The sequence below is a fragment of the Quercus robur genome, chromosome 7 (genome assembly GCF_932294415.1).
Source record: "Quercus robur chromosome 7, dhQueRobu3.1, whole genome shotgun sequence".
Lineage (NCBI taxonomy): Eukaryota > Viridiplantae > Streptophyta > Magnoliopsida > Fagales > Fagaceae > Quercus > Quercus robur.
This window is the reverse complement of record NC_065540.1, coordinates 7736948-7758841: the sequence shown is the minus strand read 5'-3', so window position 1 is coordinate 7758841 and position 21894 is coordinate 7736948. Positions and strand designations below refer to the sequence as shown.

At 32.5% G+C, this 21894-nt stretch overlaps 2 protein-coding genes and 1 pseudogene across 3 annotated transcripts; all 3 read left to right on the top strand.

Moving 5' to 3' along the window:
• The first annotated feature begins 8904 nt into the window (after positions 1-8904).
• Positions 8905-11122, top strand: LOC126692015 (protein CHUP1, chloroplastic). The gene is made up of 2 exons (XM_050387413.1): positions 8905-9964; positions 10321-11122. The coding sequence occupies exons 1-2, from the start codon at positions 9125-9127 to the stop codon at positions 10819-10821; spliced, it is 1341 nt and encodes a 446-aa protein (XP_050243370.1). The 5' UTR covers positions 8905-9124; the 3' UTR covers positions 10822-11122.
• A 2098-nt stretch (positions 11123-13220) lies between these two features.
• Positions 13221-19786, top strand: LOC126692013 (peptidyl-prolyl cis-trans isomerase FKBP16-4, chloroplastic-like). 2 transcript variants are annotated; one of them, XM_050387412.1, is made up of 10 exons: positions 13221-13471; positions 13559-13708; positions 14107-14162; positions 14295-14350; positions 14779-14794; positions 15878-15952; positions 18037-18126; positions 18546-18623; positions 19359-19399; positions 19497-19786. In XM_050387412.1, the coding sequence occupies exons 1-10, from the start codon at positions 13372-13374 to the stop codon at positions 19522-19524; spliced, it is 690 nt and encodes a 229-aa protein (XP_050243369.1). In that variant the 5' UTR covers positions 13221-13371; the 3' UTR covers positions 19525-19786. The 2 variants fall into 2 exon arrangements, with proteins under 2 accessions (XP_050243369.1, XP_050243368.1); XM_050387411.1 differs by having other exon boundaries at positions 13223-13471; positions 14779-14836.
• Positions 19787-20644: 858 nt separating this feature from the next.
• Positions 20645-21506, top strand: LOC126690969 (wall-associated receptor kinase-like 20; annotated as a pseudogene).
• The last annotated feature ends 388 nt before the right edge of the window (positions 21507-21894 follow it).

The following is a 21894-nucleotide window of genomic DNA, read 5'->3' as shown; positions in this document are numbered from 1 at the left end:
TAATTGTGTAAAATGTATCTACATTTATATTTATACTGACACAATTGTTTTAATGGAAAATTTTATTGATATGTTCAAATGGCAAGATTTGGTTACATGAATTTGGATTTGGGTGATTAAAATCTAAATATTTTGTTTGGATAGTTTAAATAGGGTCAAGGATTTGGTCGTCAAGGGTTTTAAACCTTAAAATCTTTAAATTTGTAATAACTTATAAACTTGGGCAAATTACAATACACCCACTTGTTGTTTGATCGAAATTTAAATTGTCTACCCGTGGTTCGAAATTTGACACTCTACCCATCTAAGGTTGGCTCCATTAGAGTTCTATAACCCACCTTTGATAAAAATATGGCTAAATATGTAATTTTGTTTAACTTTTATGCCTCTCTCCTTAAAAAACACAAAAAGCATAAAAATACATGATCAAATAAGATCAAAAAGAGCCCAGTGGAACACTTTCATCATTGCATTTCAAATCACATGTACACAATTTAAATTTCGGTTAAACCTCAGGTGGGTAAAGTGTTAAATTTCAAATCACGGATAGGCAACTTAAATTTCAGTCAAACTACAAGTAGGTAAGTTGTAATTTGTCCTATAAACTCATAATATATACTTCAATATTTATAGATTTAGAATTAAGGCATTTCAAATCTATTTAAAGTTCTAATCAAAATTCAAGTATCCAAATGCAACTTATATGAATATAATTTTTCATGTTTTCTTGTGTTTTGATAATTTATAAAATAAAATAAAAATAGTTAAAAGATAATTATATTTTTGTTGAGAAGTGGGGACCCATGCATGGTTAAAGTTACATTCTTGGTATGACAAGGTCAAAATTCAAAAATGGAACTGTTAGTAAAACTAAAAATTGTTCATTACAATTTACTGTTACCTTGTGAATCTTTTATTCATTGTGCTCGTGAAAAGAACATAAACAGAAAGATTTACATGTTGATGCCACCAGATATGCTCTTTAAAAAAAGATGTTTTGTGTTTTATTTTTGCAAAGTAAAAATGCAGAAAAAACCAAAAAAAAAAAAGGCGACTCTGCCTTTGTGGTAGGAATGTTATAGGCTCTTAATACATCTTACTATAAAAAGAAAAAATAGATTTGTAGGTGTGTATTCACTCTCCTGTTTCATTCAACCCTATCATGTAGTTTGGGATCACTCGAGCACTAAATAGGGCTTACTATTACTCGACTCACAGCCTTGGACTTCACAAGGCGACGCCCTGCGAGGACTCCCATCAGGCCATAGAGATAGAAGGAGTACATTATAACTAAAGTTCAACTAATGAAACCGAAAGTAAAGAAGTCACTCGCAACCATATTTTTTGGAAAACAACTTTATCTCACGTTAAACTAAACAAGAGAAGTTAAAAGATAATTTTTCCACTCATTTTAAGATTGCCATCAAATATAATAAAAAAGTATATTTAAAAAAAAAATACATTTGAAAAATGTTAATGTCGAAATAAATGGTGCATTAGTTTTTTTTTTTTTTTTGTGCAAATTTTGTCCAATGTCCTGTGATATTGGACTCGTTGCAATCATGACATGTGTCCGAAAATGGACACTAGTCATGATCACACTGGATTCAATGCACTGGAGACATTAGACAAAAGCTACACCCATTTTTTTTACGTGTCCTAAGAATGAAAGAAGAAAGTGAATTGTAATTATTGTGTATAAAGAGGAAAAAAAAAAACAGAAGTCAACAAAAAATAATATTTGATTGAAATGGAGTTTTAGAATAGATAATATGGGTGTTTTTCTAAAGTGATTATATAAAGTAAAAAAAAAAAAACATTCTCGTACTACAACAGACAACAATAAAAATTGCAAGAGCAGATGCCAATGCTAAATTGCTAATTTGCATGTTTTAGACTGTTATTTTGAAGGCCCAATGAAAAGATATCTTTATACGTGCACGTGGTGGAATTGAGTTACTCACGCGTTGCTCTTGTTTTAGCGCACGAGTGGGATTGGAAGTGATGTTTGGTTTTTTTGACTTCATAAAGTCTACTACTAACTTCGAACAGTCGAATACTTGTAAATTTGGTCAGAGAAAGTGGTCTGTCACTTGGGAGTTGGGTCATTGGCAAATTTGTTAATCCACAAGGACAAGTACAGTGATACTACTACAAATTAATTAGTCTAAATACACCCTAAAGTTACTATGATTAAAATTGAAACTTGTGTGGGTTTGGATTAAGCGGAAAGTTTGGATTTAGCGTTTCCGTTGAATCCTGCGTCACGTTTTTCCTTTTTTTTTTTTTTTGCTTTCAAGCATTTAAGGAGAGACAAACTTTACTGTTCATGAGACATGTCCCTGTTCATGCGTTGTTGAGCACTGTTCATACACTATTTAGCACTGTTCACAGATTAAAAAAAATTTAAAAATGGGTCCCACGGTACTATTCACACATTTAAAAATTATTTTGCTACAGTGTTTTCAGTTTTCAGTTTTCAATTTCAGCAACAATAAGTTCAATTCAAACAGACCCATATAGTCCACGGCCCAAGTGTAAGGATCCAATATATGACTACGGGCCTAGTTTTGTTTACGACTACATTCCAAGGAACACTTAAAAGATATACACCGGAAAGAATTTGTACACGTGAAGAGGTTGATGCCACGCTATATACACAATAGTTCCACGTGTTGAATTGTAGAACACTAGAACCCTTCACACTTTTTGGTGTAATGGGAAAAAAAATAGTGATTAGAATCAATTTTAGATTTTATTTGTATCACAAAATAAAAATAAAAATCATTTGATTTTTTAAATATATAGAGATTTACATTAATCAAAAGAGACATTAATTTTAAGAATTTTAATAATTATGTCATAAAAAGTTAATTTCATTCGTATAAGATTGTGACAGATCCCAGTTCAATATTTTATTATTTTATTTTGACCTATAACTTACACCTCAATAGTTGTGAATATATTGTAATAATAACAAAATGTCACGACATTTTTAGTTGCGCTAGATCTCGATATAATATTTTATTATTTTATTTTATTTTATTTTGATTCATAAGGAATTGACACATGCGTCACAACATTTTCATAATATCTCTATGTATACATTGTATTTAATTACAATGTAAATTTATATTGTAGACATACAAAAATTGGCAAATTTTGTACAATATTTACCATTTTTTGTGCAAATGTGTATAATATTAACCACTTTTGTGTATTTACAATGTAAACTTGCATTGCAAGTGCAAAGTAAACATATAAAGATCTTAAAAAAACAAAAAACAAAAACAATAACAAAGCTCAAACCAACTGGCATACTTGAAGAAGAAAAAAATAGAAAGAAAAGAAAACAAAAAGTGCACCTCACAAATTGAATAAACCAATAAAACACTATTCATGAGCCTTTAGCTCCTTTTATATAGTTAATAGATATGCCAACTTATATAAATATTTAAAAGAAAAAAAAAAAAAAACTTTAGGCACTGTAGAGATTAATGTTAAAATTTTGTAAACTTAGCATTTTTTTATTTGATCTATAAAAAACTAAGATCTCAACAATTGTGAATATATTGTGATAACAATAAGTGTTGTAACATTTTCTCGAAATATTTATTTTTAGTTGTGGTTGGTCACAGTCTCATATTTTATTATTTTATTTCAACTTGTAAGAAATTGACAAGTCAATAATTGTGAAAATATTATGAAATTTGTTGTGTCAATATAACAATATATATACCAGCTTACATAAATATTTAAAAAAAAAAAAAAAAAAAAACACAAACCGATCACTAAAAGAAAAGAAAAAAAAAAAACTTTAGGCACTGTATTTACCGTGTCAGTTGAATAAACCAAAAGCACTGCACAATAGGTGTTGTAACATATTCTCAAAACATTTATTTTTAGTTGTGGTTGGTCACAGTATCATATTTTATTATCTTATTTCGACTTGTAAGAAATTGACACGTCAATAATTGTGAAATTTGTTGTGTTAGTATAACAATATATACCAGCTTACATAAATATTTAAAAGGAAAAAAAAAAAAAAAAAAAAACATAAACCGATTACTAAAAAATAAAAAAATAAAAATTAGGCACTGTAAAGTGCCAGTTGAATAAAGCAAAAGCACTGAACAATAAGTATTGTAACATTTTCTCAAAACATTTATTTTTAGTTGTGGTTAGTCACAATCTCATATTTTATTATTTTATTTCGATTTGTAAGAAATTGACACGTCAATAATTGTGAAAATATTGCGAAATTTGTTATGTCAGTATAACAATATATATACTAGCTTACATAAATATTTAAAAGAAAAAAAAAACACAAACCGATTATTGAAAAAAAAAAATTTAGGCACTGTAGCTATAATGCCGGTTAATAATTGTGAAAATATTGTGAAATTTGTTGCGTTAGAATAATAATAATAATAATAATAATAATATATATATATATATATTAGCTTACATAAATATTTAAAAAAAAAAAAAAAAAACTTTAGGCATTGTAGCTATAGTGCCGGTTAATAATTGTGAAAAAATTGTAAAATTTGTTGCGTCAGTATAATAATATATATATCAGCTTACATAAATGTTTAAAATAAATAAATAAATAAATAAAAACTTTAGGGACTGTAGCTCTAGTGCCGGTTAACTAAACCAAAAGCACTGTATATAAAGATTAAGGAAGAAAGAAAAGACAAAAAAAAAAAGCACAAAACAAACCAAAAAAAAGACTCACGAAACCAAAGCACTGTAGTGGCATAGCCGCTTTGTAAAAATATTGTGAAATTTGTTGCGTCAACATAATAATATATATATCAACTTACATAAATATAAAAAAAAATATAAAAAAAAAACTTTAGGGACTGTAACTCTAGTGCTGGTTAACTAAACTAAAAGCACTGCATATAAAGAAGAAATAAAAGACAAAAAAACAAACAAACAAAGCACTATTACCGCTACAGTACTTGCACAGTGCAAACACACGCACAATACCAAAACACTATAGTGGCATAGCCGCTTTTTATATAAAGATATCTTTAAGTGTACCTTGAATGTAGTCATAAACAAAACTAGGCCCATAATCATATATTGGATCTTGAAGTGGACGATGATACCTTTCACACTTCCCTATAATAGAATGTAGAACACTAGAACCCTAACACATTGACAGCAAAATAGACAATATAACATAATCAGAGCACCTTCATATTCTTTGGAACTCAAGTTTTGGGTTAGAACTCGAGTTTGTCTTAAGTTCCAAAAATGTGCTATATAAATAAATAACTTTATTTGGATTTTATTATCTTAAATTTTTTCTAAAATTGTGTTATTTAGGAAATTTTTTTCCTCACATTGTTTATATATAATTGTGTAAAATGTATCTACATTTAAATTTATACTGACACAATTTTTTTGATGGAAAATTTTATTGATATGTTCGAATGGTAGGATTTGGTCACATGAATTTGGATTTGGGTGATTAAAATCTAAATATTTTGTTTGGATAGTTTAAATAGGGTTAAGGATTTGGTCTTCAAGGGTTTTAAACCTTAAAATCTTTAAATTTGTAATAACTTATAAACTCATAGAATTTTTAAAAACTCATAATATATACTTCAATATTTATAGATTTAGAATAAAGGCATTTCAAATCTATCACTTTAAAGTTCTAATCAAAATTCAAGTATCCAAATGCAACTTATATGAATATAATTTTTCAAATTTTCTTGTGTTTGGTAATTTATTAAAAAAAAATTGTTAAAAGAAAATTATATTTATGTTGAGAAGTGGGAAATCATGCATGATGAAAGTTACATTCTTGGTATGATAAGGTCAAAATTCAAAAATGGAACTATTGGAAAAACTAAAAGTTGTTCATTACAATTTACTATTACCTTGTGAATCTTTTGTTCATTGTGCTCGTGAAAAGAACATAAACAGAAAGAGTTACATGCTGATGCCACCAGATATGCTCTTTAAAAAAAAGATGTTTTGTGTTTTATTTTTGCAAAGTAAAAATGTAGAAAAAACCAAAAGAAGAAGAAGAAGAAGAAGAAAAAGGCGACTCTGCCCTTGTGGTAGGAATGTTATAGGCTATTAATACATCTTTCTATAAAAAGAAAAAATAGATTTGTAGGTGTGTATTCACTACCCTCTTTCATTTAACCCTATCATGTAGCTTGGGATCACTCGAGTACTAGATGGGGCATACCATTACTCGACTCACAGGCTTGGACTTCACAAGGCAACGCCTTGTGAGGACTTCCCATCAGGCCATAGAGATAGAGGGAGTACATCATAATTAAAGTTCAACAAATGAAACTGAAAATAAAGAAGTCACTCGCAACCATATTTTTTGGAAAACAATTTTATCTCACGCTAAACTAAATAAAATAAGCTAAAAGATAAATTTTCCACTCGTTTTAAGATTACCTCAGATTAATATAATAAAATAAGATAGTTTTTTGAAAAATGTTAATGTCAAAAGAAACGATGCGTTAGTTTTTTTTTTTTTTTTTTTTTGATTACGTGTTCTAAGAATGAATGAAGAAAGTGAATAGTGATTATGGGAGGAATGAATTTTTCCCTAATCAGGTATTGTTCGCCTTGGCAATGGGTTGAGGAGCCGATGTCACTCTCACGAATTTGTTTATTCCCACATTGGGGAGAGACGCCTCCCACCCTTGCCTTTTAAGCACTTGGCCTAAGAAATGGTGTACCATAATGTGTGTGATGTGAGCAAGTCTCAAAAATTGCGCACACATGCACTATGCACTCCTTCGCTTAGGCTCATTGCTATAAAAGCAGAGGGGGAAGGTGGGGGTTTCCCCTTAAACCCCAAAAGGTGGGGGAGGAACGAATCTTTCTCCAATCATGTATTGTTCGCTTTGGGAATGAGCCGAGGAGCCGATGCCACCATCACGAATTTTTTCAATCCCACATCGGGGAGAGACGCCTCCCACCCTTGCCTTATAAGCACTTGGTCTAAGAAAGGGTATACCATAGTGTATGTGATCAAAACCTTGAGGATTAGGCCTGCGCCCTGTGCCGCTAATTTCGAAGAGGACAATACCTAATTGGGGTTCGAAACTAAGTTTCCTCCCACAACTACTATCCAAATTAAATATGTATTCTAGTTGGGTAAGTTGGTACCTCTCCAAGCCATAAGTACTCAAAGGGAGAATTTTCCTTTAAAGTTCTTAAAATACTTAGGAAATAGGGTTTTAGGCTTCCATGTATATTGACAAATTCATTGTCATATACTTCATTGATTTTAGGCTTCCATGTATACTCTGATTTCTTATTGCAAGATCTTTGTTCTGGCTCTTTGAGGTCTTTAGCACTCACAAGGGGAAAAAAATCAATGTGCGTACTTATTAGCAGAGGCAAGCATTATTAGTTAGTGTAAAATACAATTAACATTCCGAGGTTTAGGCTGATGGCAGCCAAATCCAAGATTTGTCAAAACTTTTGTAGAGAAGCTTTTGTGGTGTACTCAATTCTACCAACTTTTGTTGTAAGCCAATATTTAACAGATATTTTGGGTGTTAGTTATCAGAGACTTTGTTCCTAATTATAGTTAATTGAATTTCCTTTAGTGCAAAAAAAAAAAAAAATTCATTGTAACTTATTTTATTAAATTTTCTAGTGACAATTATAAAAGAAGAGGCCAAGAGTCTTGTATTTTTATTTTATTTTTTCAAATTTGAAGGGTTTTATAATTTAATGTGGCAGGCCCAAACTTATCCAAAAAACAAAAAAAGAATGTGATAAGCCCAAACTGTTGTATTCTGTTTAAAAATGATACCAGCTAAACAAAGCCCAATAGCCCTTTACACAGACCGGGCCTTGTGACCATACATTACAGACCTAAAGCTCATACAGAGACAAAAAAAGAAGAAGAAGAAGGAATTTTATATAATTTAAAATATATAAAGGATAAAATATATATATATATATATATATTTAAAAGGTATTTTAAAAAGTATATTTTTTTTCAGAGTCAAAAAAGAAAAAATAAAAAAAGACTTGAAGTCTTGCACTTAAAAAAAAATTTAGTTACAGTTAATTTGGGAGAAATGATAAAAAAAAATTCCAAAATTCTGTTATGGTAAAAGCTTTCCAAGTGAAGGAACCGCTGGGTTAGGAGTGTTAGAATGGCTGTTTCTGTAGAGCCAATCTTGGAAATTTGTACCAAAATTTAAGATTGTGTGCAAGATAAACCACTTCTCAACCACAGGTTTTTTTTTTTTTTTTTGCTACAGCACAATCCCTGAGATTATGTAAAGTAGATTCTTATTGATTGGAAGCCAATTAAGCCAACACTACCAAAGGAAAGAATTTTATTTTAGGGAGCGTATCCAAATCCCAAATCCAACTACCAATAACAACAGATACCCATTATAATTATATATTTAATAGTTCCATATAAAAACACAATCTTAATAAATACTATCTATTAATAAATATAAAATATCATAATTATTAATTTTCTTACTTAATATTTTCTATACAAACACAACTAAAATAAATGTCTATTAATAACTATCATAATTATCAAGTTTCATATTCATATACAAAATAAAAGAGAGAGAAAATAAATTTTTAGATAAAATCATATTTTATCAAACTTTCCTCGGACTAATTATATTTTAGGACCAAGATTATGAGGTCTTTCTTTTTTGAGCCCCATGCAATTGCCTAATTTGTCTATCAATTGGACGGTGGATATTAATAATCATATCATGTGTATTTCATGTAATGTAAAGAAAGGACCTCATTATCAATTTTAAAGCAGTTAAATTAAACCCAAATGGAATTTGATTCCTAACAGTTTTAGGAAGGCAAAAGGAGAGTTGGCATAAAGGGATTTTGAGCAGTCAAAAAGCAACAGACCACTATCCCTTCAAACAAAGGAAAACCAAGGAAACACAAAGGTAAAGAATATTTAGTCAGCCTTATAACGATATATCAAATATGCACTCTTTGATGATCACCATGTCTGATCAACCAAGCAAACAAAAATCTCAACTTTAATTCATTTTTTTGCATAGAGTTTTTTGGGTTATCATCAAGTAACCTTAACTCTATTGCTGAAACAAAATTGTTATTCTCTAAAATGGGGACAACATCAAAGGCAGAGGTCATGAAGCCAGCACTCCTCAAAGTTGGTATTCCTTTAGCTGTATCTGTAGCTGGTTTTGTTTGTGCTAGGATCATGGCAAGGAAAAGTAGTACCGTTCTTAAGGATTATTCATTGCAAACTGAGGTTAGTTCTCCCAGAACCAATGTTTGTGATGTGTTTAATGATGAAGACAGCTTTCATAGCTTTCCTTCCACCATGGAAGATGAAGAACCAATGATCAATGACGCTAGTCTTGCAAATATGGTAGATGATTTAGAAATTGGGATGAAGCCAAAATTTGAAGAGATTTTAGGATTTAGAAGCCAAGTAGAAGATCTTGAAAGGAGAGCATGGGAGCTAGAGAAGCAGTTTGTGAGTTATTGTGATTTAAAAGAGCAAGAGTCTTTGCTTATGGAGCTTAAGAACATGGTGTTATTGGAGATTGCTCATGTTGAGTTCTTGGATAGGGAAATTTCATCCGTGGAGGCTGAGAATGAAAGACTTCGAAATTTGGTAGTACAATTTGTGGGAGTTCTAGAGCAATTAGAACATTGGAAATCAAAAAATGGGTTGCTTCAAAGGAAGGTAAAGAGGCTTTTGAGAAGAACCAAACAGCAATCACGTGTTATAAGAGAGCAAAATATGAAGATTGAAGATACAGAAGCAGAAATTTTGAGAAATTGTGATGAGATAGAAACAAGGTCTAATGTCATCAGGAAATTGGAGGAAGAAGTTAGACAGCTGCACAAAATTATGGACCAAATGCAGGAGGAAAAAAATGAACTTTTGAATAAGCTTGAGTTGGCAGAAAATTCAGCTTCATCAATCTCCAAGGTTTGAGCATCCTTTGTACATTCGAATGCTTATGCTTATATTTATAACATCCTTTGATATATTAAAATGACACAATTCCATTTAGAAGTAGATGGCAATTTTGATAAGTCACTGGAAGATTAAGTAAACAGAGGCAACAAACATATATGTAGCTAGGATGGGAAGGGGAATTTGAACCCAAGTTCTTCATGGGAAAACTGAATAATTCCACCGAGCCACATGGCTCTTGGCAATTGGTATGAACCATTTAGTTGTGGTTATGAAAGTGGAGTTGAATGTGACAACAAAGTTGTGAGTTTCTATCTTTTTTATTCTTGCTACTAATGGTCTAACTATAATGATTTCTCATTTTGTAGATTGAAGGAGAAGTTATAGCCATGGAAGCTTACAATAAGCTTGTAAATGAACTGGAACATCTCCAGAAGGATCGAGCAGCTGAGGTTGGGGAATTGATTTTCCTAAGATGGATCAATGCATGCTTAAGGCATCAGTTAATGAGAAATCATGAACAACAACAACAACAACAGAATCATGACAAGAAAAGTGACTCTGACCCATGTTTTGAAGGTGGCCAAGAAATTGGAAATTGTAGCTTAGAGCATGAATTAGATAACTCTCATTTGGAGCACAATGAGCCTTGCTTTGGTGTAGTTGAGACTGTTGAGGAGAGTAGTGAACATGTTTGTTCCAAAAGGGGAAAGTTACTTCAAAGGCTTAGAAGATGGGTGGAAGGCAGTGATAAGGCAAGAGGGAAATTAGATGATAAAAGAAGGCATGAAATTAAGTGCTTTGCTAGGCATTCTGCTTCTGATGGGGTAGAGGAACAACTTCAAGCAAGGTCTTGTTCTGGTGCATGATCATGGATTATCATATTTCTTTCATATACAAACTTTATATTCATAGCATTAATAATTATTTGCTTGGAAAAGGAGAACTTATTTTCCAAGGGTTAGAAATAATTACCAAAAAAAAAAAAAGAGCAAAGAATTTAAACTTCAAAACTGTATATAATCTCAGCAAGTGTAGAAGATCCGCATGGCTTTAGTTTATTCTCTATAGCGTGATGGGTCCAAAAGATGACTTTATGTAATTTTCACGTAGTGAATTAGTGAATATATACCTTAAATACAGAAATAATATTTTGGTTATAATGGTCTATGGTTGATCTAGATGGCTCTCACTTTTTCTAATATCATTAAATAATTTTAGGTAAACTTTCTCGGATGTGTTAAAAGAGAACTATGATAAATCAAATCTCTTAAATTTTAAATTTGATCTTGATATGTTTGGGTAAAAAAGTTGCTGAAAGTAAACAAAAAATGACCTTAGGTTTGGTATATTCATTACAATTTTTCTAAACTATATTTTCTTTGAATCACAACTTCATTTCGGTCCAATTCGGTCCATTTTGGTTTACTTCAATCTGTTTTGGTCCATTTCAGTCTATTGGTCCACTTCGGTCCATTTTAATCCAATAGGTCCATTCTTTTTTTTTTGAGAAACCACCCCAAGAATAGGGGGGCCAATAGGTCCATTCAGTGCTACGCTCCTATTGACCCACATTACCATAGCATTTTGGTTCACTTTGATCCATTTTGATCTAATTCAATCTACTTTGGTCTATTTTGGTCCAATTTGATCAAATTCAGTTCATTTGGTCCATTTTTGGTTCACATTAGTGTACGTACTTAAAAATGTAAAAAGACATGTTTGAATTAAAAGTACTTATTCTAAATCCAAATTTATTAAAAAAATATACATCTCGAACTCGTTTATATACGTATTAAACCTTTCATTCATTTTGACTTTTGAGTGAAAAATGTAAGGGTTTGCATGTAGATGTGTGTGCGTTTGCAAAAAATGCAAGTTGATAACCATATTTTTTGGTAAGGGAGAGTTTACATTACGCTTTACAAGAAAAGGCAGGGACTTTGTTTGAAAGGGAAGCACGTTTGCCTTGGTCAATATTTAATTGATTCTGGGCTTCATGAATGTATGTTGACCATCTTCTCCAAAAATAAAAAAGTATATATGTTGACCAAAAAATGTATGCTCCTTTATTGATTCTATTTGGAAGGAAAGCATGATTGGCATAGTTAATACTTAATTGATTTTAGACTTCCATGAATAACACAAATTCATTGTCGCATAGGAAAGCATGACGGGCAAGTTAATAATTTGGCGATACAATATATTAAATGCGTTAGGTTCAAGTTACATTTGGTGTAACTCTAAACTTTAACAAATGTTATACCAATTAATATATATATTTTTTTTAGAAACATCAATATTTTTTAATTGAATGTGAATTTTGACAAATCAATTGTTAGATTACATTATCTTTGTATATTCTCCATACTTTCAAATTTTCAAAGTGATCAAAAATTAATAGTCATGTCATCTATCAATTGTATAAATTTAAGTTTTTATAATTTAAAATAATGTATAAAATATAAGTCTATGGATTAAATGGTAAATAACATCTAATCGGTATGAAAATTGACATGCATGTTTAGAACATGTAATCTAATGGTGGAATTTTCAAAATATAAATTCATTAACAAGTTATTGGGTGTTGTAACATTATTTTAGGGTTACACTAGGTATAACCCATATTAAATTGGCTCCCATATATGTTGATACAATTTTTTTTTAAGAAGAATATGTTGATACTAATTAATTTCCAAATCAAACTTGTATATAATTTACGGTCTATATTCACCAAAAGTCTTAGAATAAATTATAACTCAATTGGTAATTTCTAGCCCTTTTGACTCCTTTTTTTTTTTTTTTTTTTTGAAAACTCACATTTTTATAAGTCATTATTCTTTATTTATTTATATATATATACACACACCAAAAAAAAAAAATATAAATAATAATATATAATTGAGCTTAAAATTTATACCCTTTAAAAAAAAGTTTAAAATTTATAAAGATTTCGTATAAAACCTTAACCTTCATTTGTAGGAGTCTTGTTACATTATATTTTCTTTAGATGGTAGAATAGATGTCAGGATCCTTATAGCTCATAAGTTCACTAGCATCCTTTTTCTTTTTCTTAATTCTTTTTTTATTTTATAGGAGTTCAATAGAATTCTTGAATTGAGATAAATGAAACTTTTGCTGTTGAGAAAAAAAGAAAAGAAAAGAAAGATGTGCATACAAGGCTATGAGATTTTTATTTTTAAAAAAGAAAAAAGAAAAAAGAAAAAAGAAGTCTAGTGCGAAGGAAGAAAAACGAGGACGGTAGTGTACCTGTGTTATGTGGATGAAATCGATGGCGTTATCCTCTCCCATTTCCCAAACAAAACAAAAGCCATTGATTTCAAGTTTCAAGTTTCAAGCTTCAACAACAGGAACAGCCTCTCTTCTCTTAACGGTCACTCACTCCAACCAAATCCAAAATGCCAACGTCACTCTCTCTCTCACTCTTCCTTTGTCATCACCACACCCCATCTCTCCTTCATAACCCTCTCACTCACTACAACAACTTTCCCAATACAAGTACTCTCTCTCTCTCTCACACTATATATATTGTGGGTTTTGTTTTGTCAAGAATGATAAGCTAAACCAGTTTTGAGCTTTCCACAGGGACAGGTAAGAGGAGACCCTCTAACTCTAACAGAAGAGATCCAAATGGGTTGCCATTTCTCTGCTCATTCTCTTCCTTTAAGTCCAATGACACTGCACAACCAGCCAACGATGGAAGAAGGGCATTGCTTGCTTCTCTCCTCACAACTGGTTAGTCCATGTGTATCATTTCTATATAAATTTCGTAAAAGAGTCTCCTTTACTTTGTATGTTTGTAATTTGATCATTTGGGTCTTTAAAGTTATTTATTTTTTTTTATTTTTTTGGGCTAGTGCTGACAAATTATTATGCCTGATTAAAAAATTTTGGTTCAACACCATTGTCTATGATGTTTTTCTATTTTTCCTTTTGATGAACAATATGTCTTGAGACGCAACTTTAATGGTAGTCAATAAAGTGGCGTTAGTAGTGGCTAGAATTAATAAGAACTTGTCAAAATCAGCAGTTGTGAAAATGTTAGAGAAAAATATTATGTCTATAGCATTATTGTTTGATGAATGTGCAATTTTCTGTGTTCACTTGGATGATTAACATTTATTATGACTCAGCTGCTGGCGTTTGTGCCTGTGATGTGGCTGAGGCTGTAAGCACAAGTAGAAGAGCTGTAAGTTTTTATCTTTGGTTCAGATAATTGCATAAGTTATTTTTGAGGTGATTGTTTTTTTAATAGATTAAATAAGGGGAAAAAAGAGTCTTTACAGTTGTAAAATCATGTAGCTCTTTTTTTTTGCTGCAGCTAAGAGGAGCAAAAGTACCTGAAAGTGAATTTACAACCCTCCCCAATGGTCTGAAGTTAGTAATTCTGTCATTGCTTATTTATAATTTTCTTGTTTATATTATTTTGCTTTCTTGTTTTCCTATGCTTTAAATCGACTATAATTTCCTTAGATATGATGCCTTGAACTCTAGTAAGTTATTTGTAACTGCATTTTTCATTTGATAACATGTTACAATAGATGGTTGTACCCAAAAAGGAATTTTCCATCTAACTAATTTATATAAAAAAGTTTCTTCTATGATTAGTTTCTACTTTCCAGCATGAGATTGTGTCAGAATTTTTCCTATACTTTGTCTCTTAATATATGGAATAGAACAGTTTAAGTTGTAGCTTCATAACCCTAAGTTGAAAGTATTGTTTAGTTGGTTAATTTCATTCATAGAAGTCGCATTTCAGTTCACATGCAAATTTATGCTGAAATTCTTATGTATATATTTTTCAGGTATTATGATTTGAAGGTTGGGGGTGGAGCTAAGGCTGAAAAGGGATCCCGGGTTGCAGTATGGTTGTAACCTGCTTAAATTTCAGTATTGAACTTTTATGGGTTGCACTGCTTCCTAGAGTATACCAATGCCAACCCATATCATATGCTGAAAATGACTAATTAGTGTTTAATGTATGAAAACTATACCTGTTAAAATCTGATAATTACTTCATTGATAACTCATAGAATCTATCTCAATTATATTATTTGATCCCTGTCAATGCCTGAGTTCAATACTGACTTCTAAACTATAAGAACCTGCTTTCTAGATTTGTGAGAGATTTTAATATTATGAGTGATTAATATGTGAAAAATAGAAATCTTGTAATTGCTGTATAATTTGTATTTATGCACCATATTAATGTAGAAAATTTCTAATGTCAATATTTTTAATAATTTGACCATGTTTGCCTTTTCAGCCAGGTAACTAATGGATATGTTGTATCATGCTTATGCAAGGGAATTCTGACCTTAAATTCTGATAACTTTAATTCTTTGATAGGTTTAATTGAAGAAATAGATAGAAAGTTAAGGAAATTTGTAACTTTGGTTTCCATATGATTGTTTATGCTCTAAAGGGAAAATAATTTTAAATTCTTTTTTGTCATTTTTTTGGGGGGGAATTTCAAGAGGTTCAAAAGCCATCTATCTGGATTAGATGGGCTAATTTCATCACTTTTGGTTGTGAAGCTGTTGAAGTAAAATTACCTAATGAAAGCTATTGCAAACTATCTATGGATTCTAGGTATTGGATAGGTTCATTGCTCTGACCTAGAATATGATTAATCCAGCATGGGATACATGAGCTCCTAGTAAATTACCAAATAGATTGGTAAGTCAGGCATTCCTGCACGTCAAGTGAAACCACAGATGCATATCTTTTTGAATGGTTGAATATTTAGATTGCACTGATATGATGTGGAATTAGTGTATATTGTATAACAATGAACCTTCTCTAGTTTCACAATTGCGTGCATACGTAGTCAACACTATAATCTTGCATATTATCTGGTAACTAATAACATTCAAATATTATAAATTTGCTTATGTATTGTAGGTTCACTACGTTGCTAAATGGAAGGGTGTCACTTTTATGACTAGTAGACAAGGACTTGGTGTTGGAGGAGGAACGGTAAGATAAGAATGATGCCTTTTTCACAATATACTATGTATTCCAATAATAATAGCTATTCCTCAAGTATCAAGCCTTCTGCACTGCATATAATTAGGCCATGGGGGAGATGCTCCATATCAGCTTCCTTTAGGTTTGAACACTGTGGAAACTGTGAATGACATGTAAACTGATAAGGATAATAAGTGAAGAAGCAATTACATCTAACTAGACTGCAATGTATTGATGCAATCTAAAGAGTCGCCCATTGCACCAGTAAATATCTCCCGTGCCCGCTCTATGGAGCAGGCCTCTCACATTATGTGGGTCCCATGAACCTGTGGGGCTCAAAGATTGTGAGAGGCCTGCTCCATGGAGCTGGCACAGTAGATACCTCCTCTCCCATTGCACATGTTAAGCATCTATTATAAAACCAGCACCCTATTTTGTTGAGCTTGTATAGAGTGGAAACTTTTTGAGAGTTTTTTAAAGACCAGAAAGTACACCTTCAATCTCTGTTATATGCATTCATACAACTCTAGTACTTCAGGTGAATTGCTAATGTTGGGAAATTTGGACCCCTGTTGTTACTTATCATTTGAATTAACCAAGTTATTCAATTATGCCAATTTTCAATTCAGAAACAATCAATGTAAGCAAGTACTGGCAAATTAGAAAATGTATCACCAATCGCACAAAATCACTCACAAGTAAATGGCCATATGGTGACAAAGTGAAAAACCCAAGGAAAATATCCAAGGGAAAAAACACTATGGGGGAATTTTTTTTTCAATAAAGCAAATCCACTATAGCAAGAGAAATTTGACAATCATAAGAAAACCTTTTCCTAGACTCTATTGACCTGTAGACAACTTACAGGAAAACCTTTCACTACTCATGAACATATTAACTCTTAAGCTACACATATTGCTTGCACAGATGATGCACATGCGACCACAACTAGAACCTCAAATTGACAAGATCCTCCTGGAGATTTGTACTCCCCAATAGCACTAGGATGAAAGCTCTGTGGTTTCAATAGATGTCCAACACTCATTTTGGTGATCTCGGTGTATGGAACAATAAACCTTTCAAGGATATTCAATGAGAGTGGCAGGAAGACTCTAGGAATATTCAGATCTATTTTTTCTTGGTTCTGTGGCATTCTTACTCTTCTCTTAATTAGGATTACAAAACCATGTTTATACATGTATAGGGTTTGGGTTTAATTGGCTACAAAATGCCTAGGTCAGTGGCTTTTGCAAAACTCACTCAACCGAGGTGTCTGGTGAGGGACAGGTGACCTCTCAGTTTGAATCTCACTCGACCTAGATGACTGGTGAGGGACTAGTGAACCTCTCTATTGTACTCTCACTCAACCTAGATGAATTAGCGAGTGTCTGGTGAGTGGTAGGCAAGCCTTTGAACTTCTTCTTTCAGCCCTTCAACCTTGATTACTCAATTGCTTACAACTCAAATGAAATTAATACACAGAAATCAATGTGGTTACAATTTAAACTTTGACACAGAATCAGCCAACACTAAAATGACCATAAAAACTAATAAACTTGAATTTTCCCATTGCTTGGGGCTGACCACCATTCATCAGCCAATTCTCTATTCAATCTTTTTCCAAACAATTGAGTGAAAATTTATTTCACCTTTCATATAAATTTTTATGATGGTTTATGTCTCCTAACCTTTGCTTGTAAACTAGGCCACATGCACCAAGCAATCGTATAACTATACTAAACCAGGGGTTGATATTTAACATGTTAGTTTATGAACTATACAATTTGTAGCATGGAGTCCTTTTGATTCTAATCAGTATGTTAAAAATACTATGGAAAAAATTGTCTAGCAACAGAATCTATGCAATCTGCACCCAAACATACTACACTGTCATCATGAAGTGTTTTTATGTCTGTTGTTTCTGTTTGTGTACATGCATCTCGTAATATTAGTACAAATATTCACATCTTACCAAGCGTTTTCCAATGCAAACTCAATTTTCTTAACTCCCAGGTCTGTACCCTGTTTCAATGCTCTTGTGCATGAAAAACTTTTGCTTCTTGTTTAATATTGATATGCTTGAATTGCTGCAGCCATATGGATTTGATGTAGGCGAGTCAGAGAGGGGAAATGTCCTTAGAGGATTGGATCTAGGTGTACAAGGCATGAAGGTTGGAGGCCAGGTGAGACCAGTTTTGGAAAAGAAACTTCCTTGTTATATCTTTGAAACTGTTATAGCAGTACCTTACAATTTCCAAAAGTATATTAGTAATTCCTTTCTGGAAGTGTGTCACTATTTCAAACTGATTTGACTACAAAGAGGATATACATGGTAGTCTTAGGATTCCCCTTTTCCTTTTTGATCCCATGTGATTGTATAAATAAGAATTTTATGATTGAGACTTTGAGATCAAAATTCTTAGCAATTGGTGGCATGTACATTTCTTACAAATTTGAAGTTCTTTATGAGAAGGAGAAAGCAGGTGAAGGTTTCATGCTCACATGCCTACATTTTGATCTTTATGAGAAGGGGAATGGGCATTATTGTAGTTGGTCGCAGTTATAGCCTTTGTCAAGTGTTTGATTATTTAGTTTTATGCAGCGATTACTTATTGTTCCTCCTGAGCTAGCTTATGGAAGCAAAGGAGTCCAGGAAATCCCTCCCAATGCAACAATAGAGGTAACTTGTTTTTATCTCTTTCCCAAGATTTCTTAGACGAAGATTAAGAGCAAAGTTAAAGTTTTAGCTTGTACTCAAATGGTCCATTGTATTTTGAATATATGAATATATATGAGATATGGGCATCATGTTTGATGGGGTCTTCAATTGGCTTTTGTAGCAGTTAGCATATGATTAGCTTTGCCATGGTTAGATCATCAGTCAAGAGATCACATCATTTTTTTTTCTTTCTCAAAATGAAACAGTAACTTTCTTTATGCCTAAGCTCAAAATGTTAGAGCGCAGAGATAAGAGGTATAGTGGCTAAGAATGTCTATATCCATAGGTTATTATTTCTTAATTGCGTCAATTTGTGGAGTTGAAAATCTTCTAATTATTTGTTCCACTTTTAGCTATAATAAACTAAATTCTCTTGAATCTTTTCTGCAATTAATAATAAGATTAGTTGATTACTGTGGTTTAAGAGATGCTATGTGGATTTCTGTGCTTCAAGCATGGCCTTTGATGCTTTTTACTTATCAGCTAACATTTTGGTGAGAAATGACGTGTCTGGGCTGCAAAACTTGATAAGAACATAATTTCTGATAACACACCATGCCCTGTCAGAATTAATCTAACATCATAGATGTTATTAATCAATTTACTTTTACATTCCTTTCATCTTTTCTTCACCTTTCTAATATGGACTCTTCTCTACATGCATCTTTACTGTTTTCTATCTTCATTGGACTGCAGTTGGATGTTGAACTACTGGCCATCAAACAAAGCCCATTTGGGTAAGTATTGGGTTATGAGAACAAAAAATATTGACCTTCGAGTGTCCTATATTCCAATTCCCTGGTGGTTAATTTCTGTTTTTAATTTGTTGTGCAGGTCTCCTGTAAAAATTGTTGAAGGTTGATGCTGTTATGCCCTCCTGATGCTGTCATGTTGGTAATGATTTGTTCATATGGGATTGAAGGATGAAAACTTGTGGGTGAAAAGGATTTCTTCCTTGTATAGGCCTTTACTGTGAACCACAGACCTTCAGTTTCATTTGTTCCCGGACAAAAAAAAGAAAAAAAGAAAAAAAGACTACATAAATTGATAATGTATGTAATTGTTCTTGTAAGTACTGTTTATGACCTTTAATAAATATCCTTCAACTTTTCGTTTTCTCAAAATTTATCTCAAGTTCCCCTGCTTTCCTAAATGTTCTACTTTGAATTTATTTGTAAATCCTAACACGAAATAGTTACCTGGTGGAAGACATGGAAAATAAGGATACCGGAGCGGAGAAAATGGAAAAGAACTCATTTTGATTGTGCTTTCTTATGTTTCCGAACAGATAGATGGTTTGATTTGTTTTTCCATGCAGGACAGTCAACAAATTGGACTTCTTATTTGGTAACATTCTCTTGTTCATTTGTTTTAGTATGAGATTTCTTGGACCGCTTGGTCATTGCATATTATTATGGAAATAGATTATGTCTTTAAGTTTTCTTGTCGTCTATTGGTATGGCTCCCACTTGTCTCGCTACCGATACATGTGATCATTTACTAAAGGGAAGAACACTGAGAAGTAGTAGTGCAGGCCCTGCAGGGGCCGCTATGTTGTGGAATTCTTCCTTGCAATTCTTTAATCAACTGTAATTTTCTCAATCCAAATTTTCAATATTTTCATGATTTTTTGCTCAACAACATGAAAAGACAAGGAAAATCTCCCAACTCTTTAACTTGGTATTAAGGCCATTTCTGTTAAAAGCTTTCTCTCAAGTACAGCTAGAAATGCATCCCTCTGGACGAGATGGTATTGCATGTTTCGATGCATGTTTCCGAAACATGCTGAAGTTTCTCCCTCTGGACACCATGGAAGAGGAATCCACCTCTCCAATAAATGCCAAAAGTTTCATGGTTTTTTATATTGATTCTTGTGCCCAATTTATTCCTTTGCTATAGGCCTATAGCCTTATATTTACTCCCTCTTCTTTCCTGCATGTAAGATGATCTTTTCTTCTCTTCTTCCCCTTTGCACACGCAAAATGGTCATCAGGCCAAACATAACACCACACTGCCTTTGTAGCTGTATCTTCTTGCTACTTTTCCTTAGTCTTCAATGTTCTTCTTAAAAGGCCTGTCCAAATTGTGGCTCCATTGAAGTCCCATATCCTCTAAGCACAAACCCCAACTGCGGTGACCCAGACTCTCCGTTGTGATCCCCACTCTAACAAAGTTTATTTTGATGCCCTCAGTGGAAGTTCTTATATTGCACTCAACATAATGGCTTCATCTCAACTCATGGTGGTGCAACCATCGGCTTGGCTGCCTGATAGATGTGTTACTCAAGACATGCTAGTGAGTGAGGGCCTCTGGTTGAATCAATCTCTCCCTTTCAACGTCACTTCATCCAACACAATCCTCCTCTTAACTGTTCACCGCGGCTTTTAGTCTCTCCTCTCAATTGCACTCCTTCTAGTCTTTGTCACCGTTACTTGAATAGCTCGGGACAAGTTGACACAAAGATAACACTTCAATGTGCAAATGATATTTGACCCTTGTTGCACCTTTGTTGCTGGTGGTATGCCTTCAGCATACATGATACAGCTTCACAATTTAGGTTGTAGAACCTTCAGAAGCATCATTCATTTGGATCCTGAGAAGCCTGCTGTTCAATGGGAAGAGGGATTGGAAATTCAATGGACTCCACCAGAACCAGTTTGTAAGACTCAACTTGATTTCTCAAGGGCTTCCTAGTGTCTACCTTCTGGTCTAAATGGCCGCCTCCATTGCCTTTGCAACAAGGGATACCACTGGGACCGTGGTGTTGGAACGTGCTTGAGAAAGAAGAGAAACACTAAAGCTAGCCTCAGCTTAAAGGCATGGGCGGCGTTACATGAAGGCTAGGGGGTTCACCCCCTAACCTAGCCCAAACAAAATTTTTATATATAAAATTTTTAAATTTTTTCATTTTGACCCCTTAAAATAAAAATTTGAACACTCCAATTCTAAATTTTGTTTGAACCCAATTGAAATAAGCTTGAAACTTAAATATGATCATCTTAATTTTAATTTCACAATATTTTTTTTTATCTACTTTTAACAATTGGTTACCTAGATTTTGTTGTGGAATTTTTTTGAAAATATTGTGTCAGCTCCAAAAATTTTGCTCATTCATTAAAAAAAATAAAATATGAATATTCTTTCCAAGATTCTGGCTTACTTTGTAGTTGACAACGAAATGAAGTTGTTTTTCCTCATTCTCTCTATCTCGCTTTCTCCCTTATATTTTTTT

Excerpts from the sequence above, each read along its gene's own strand:
- LOC126692015 (XM_050387413.1), top strand. The coding sequence starts at position 9,125 with ATGGGGACAACATCAAAGGCAGAGGTCATGAAGCCAGCACTCCTCAAA. Across the intron at positions 9,965-10,320 it reads CAGCTTCATCAATCTCCAAG|ATTGAAGGAGAAGTTATAGC; the intron begins GTTTGAGCATCC and ends CTCATTTTGTAG.
- LOC126692013 (XM_050387411.1), top strand. The coding sequence starts at position 13,372 with ATGCCAACGTCACTCTCTCTCTCACTCTTCCTTTGTCATCACCACACC. Across the intron at positions 14,163-14,294 it reads TAAGCACAAGTAGAAGAGCT|CTAAGAGGAGCAAAAGTACC; the intron begins GTAAGTTTTTAT and ends TTTTTGCTGCAG. Across the intron at positions 18,624-19,358 it reads CTCCCAATGCAACAATAGAG|TTGGATGTTGAACTACTGGC; the intron begins GTAACTTGTTTT and ends ATTGGACTGCAG.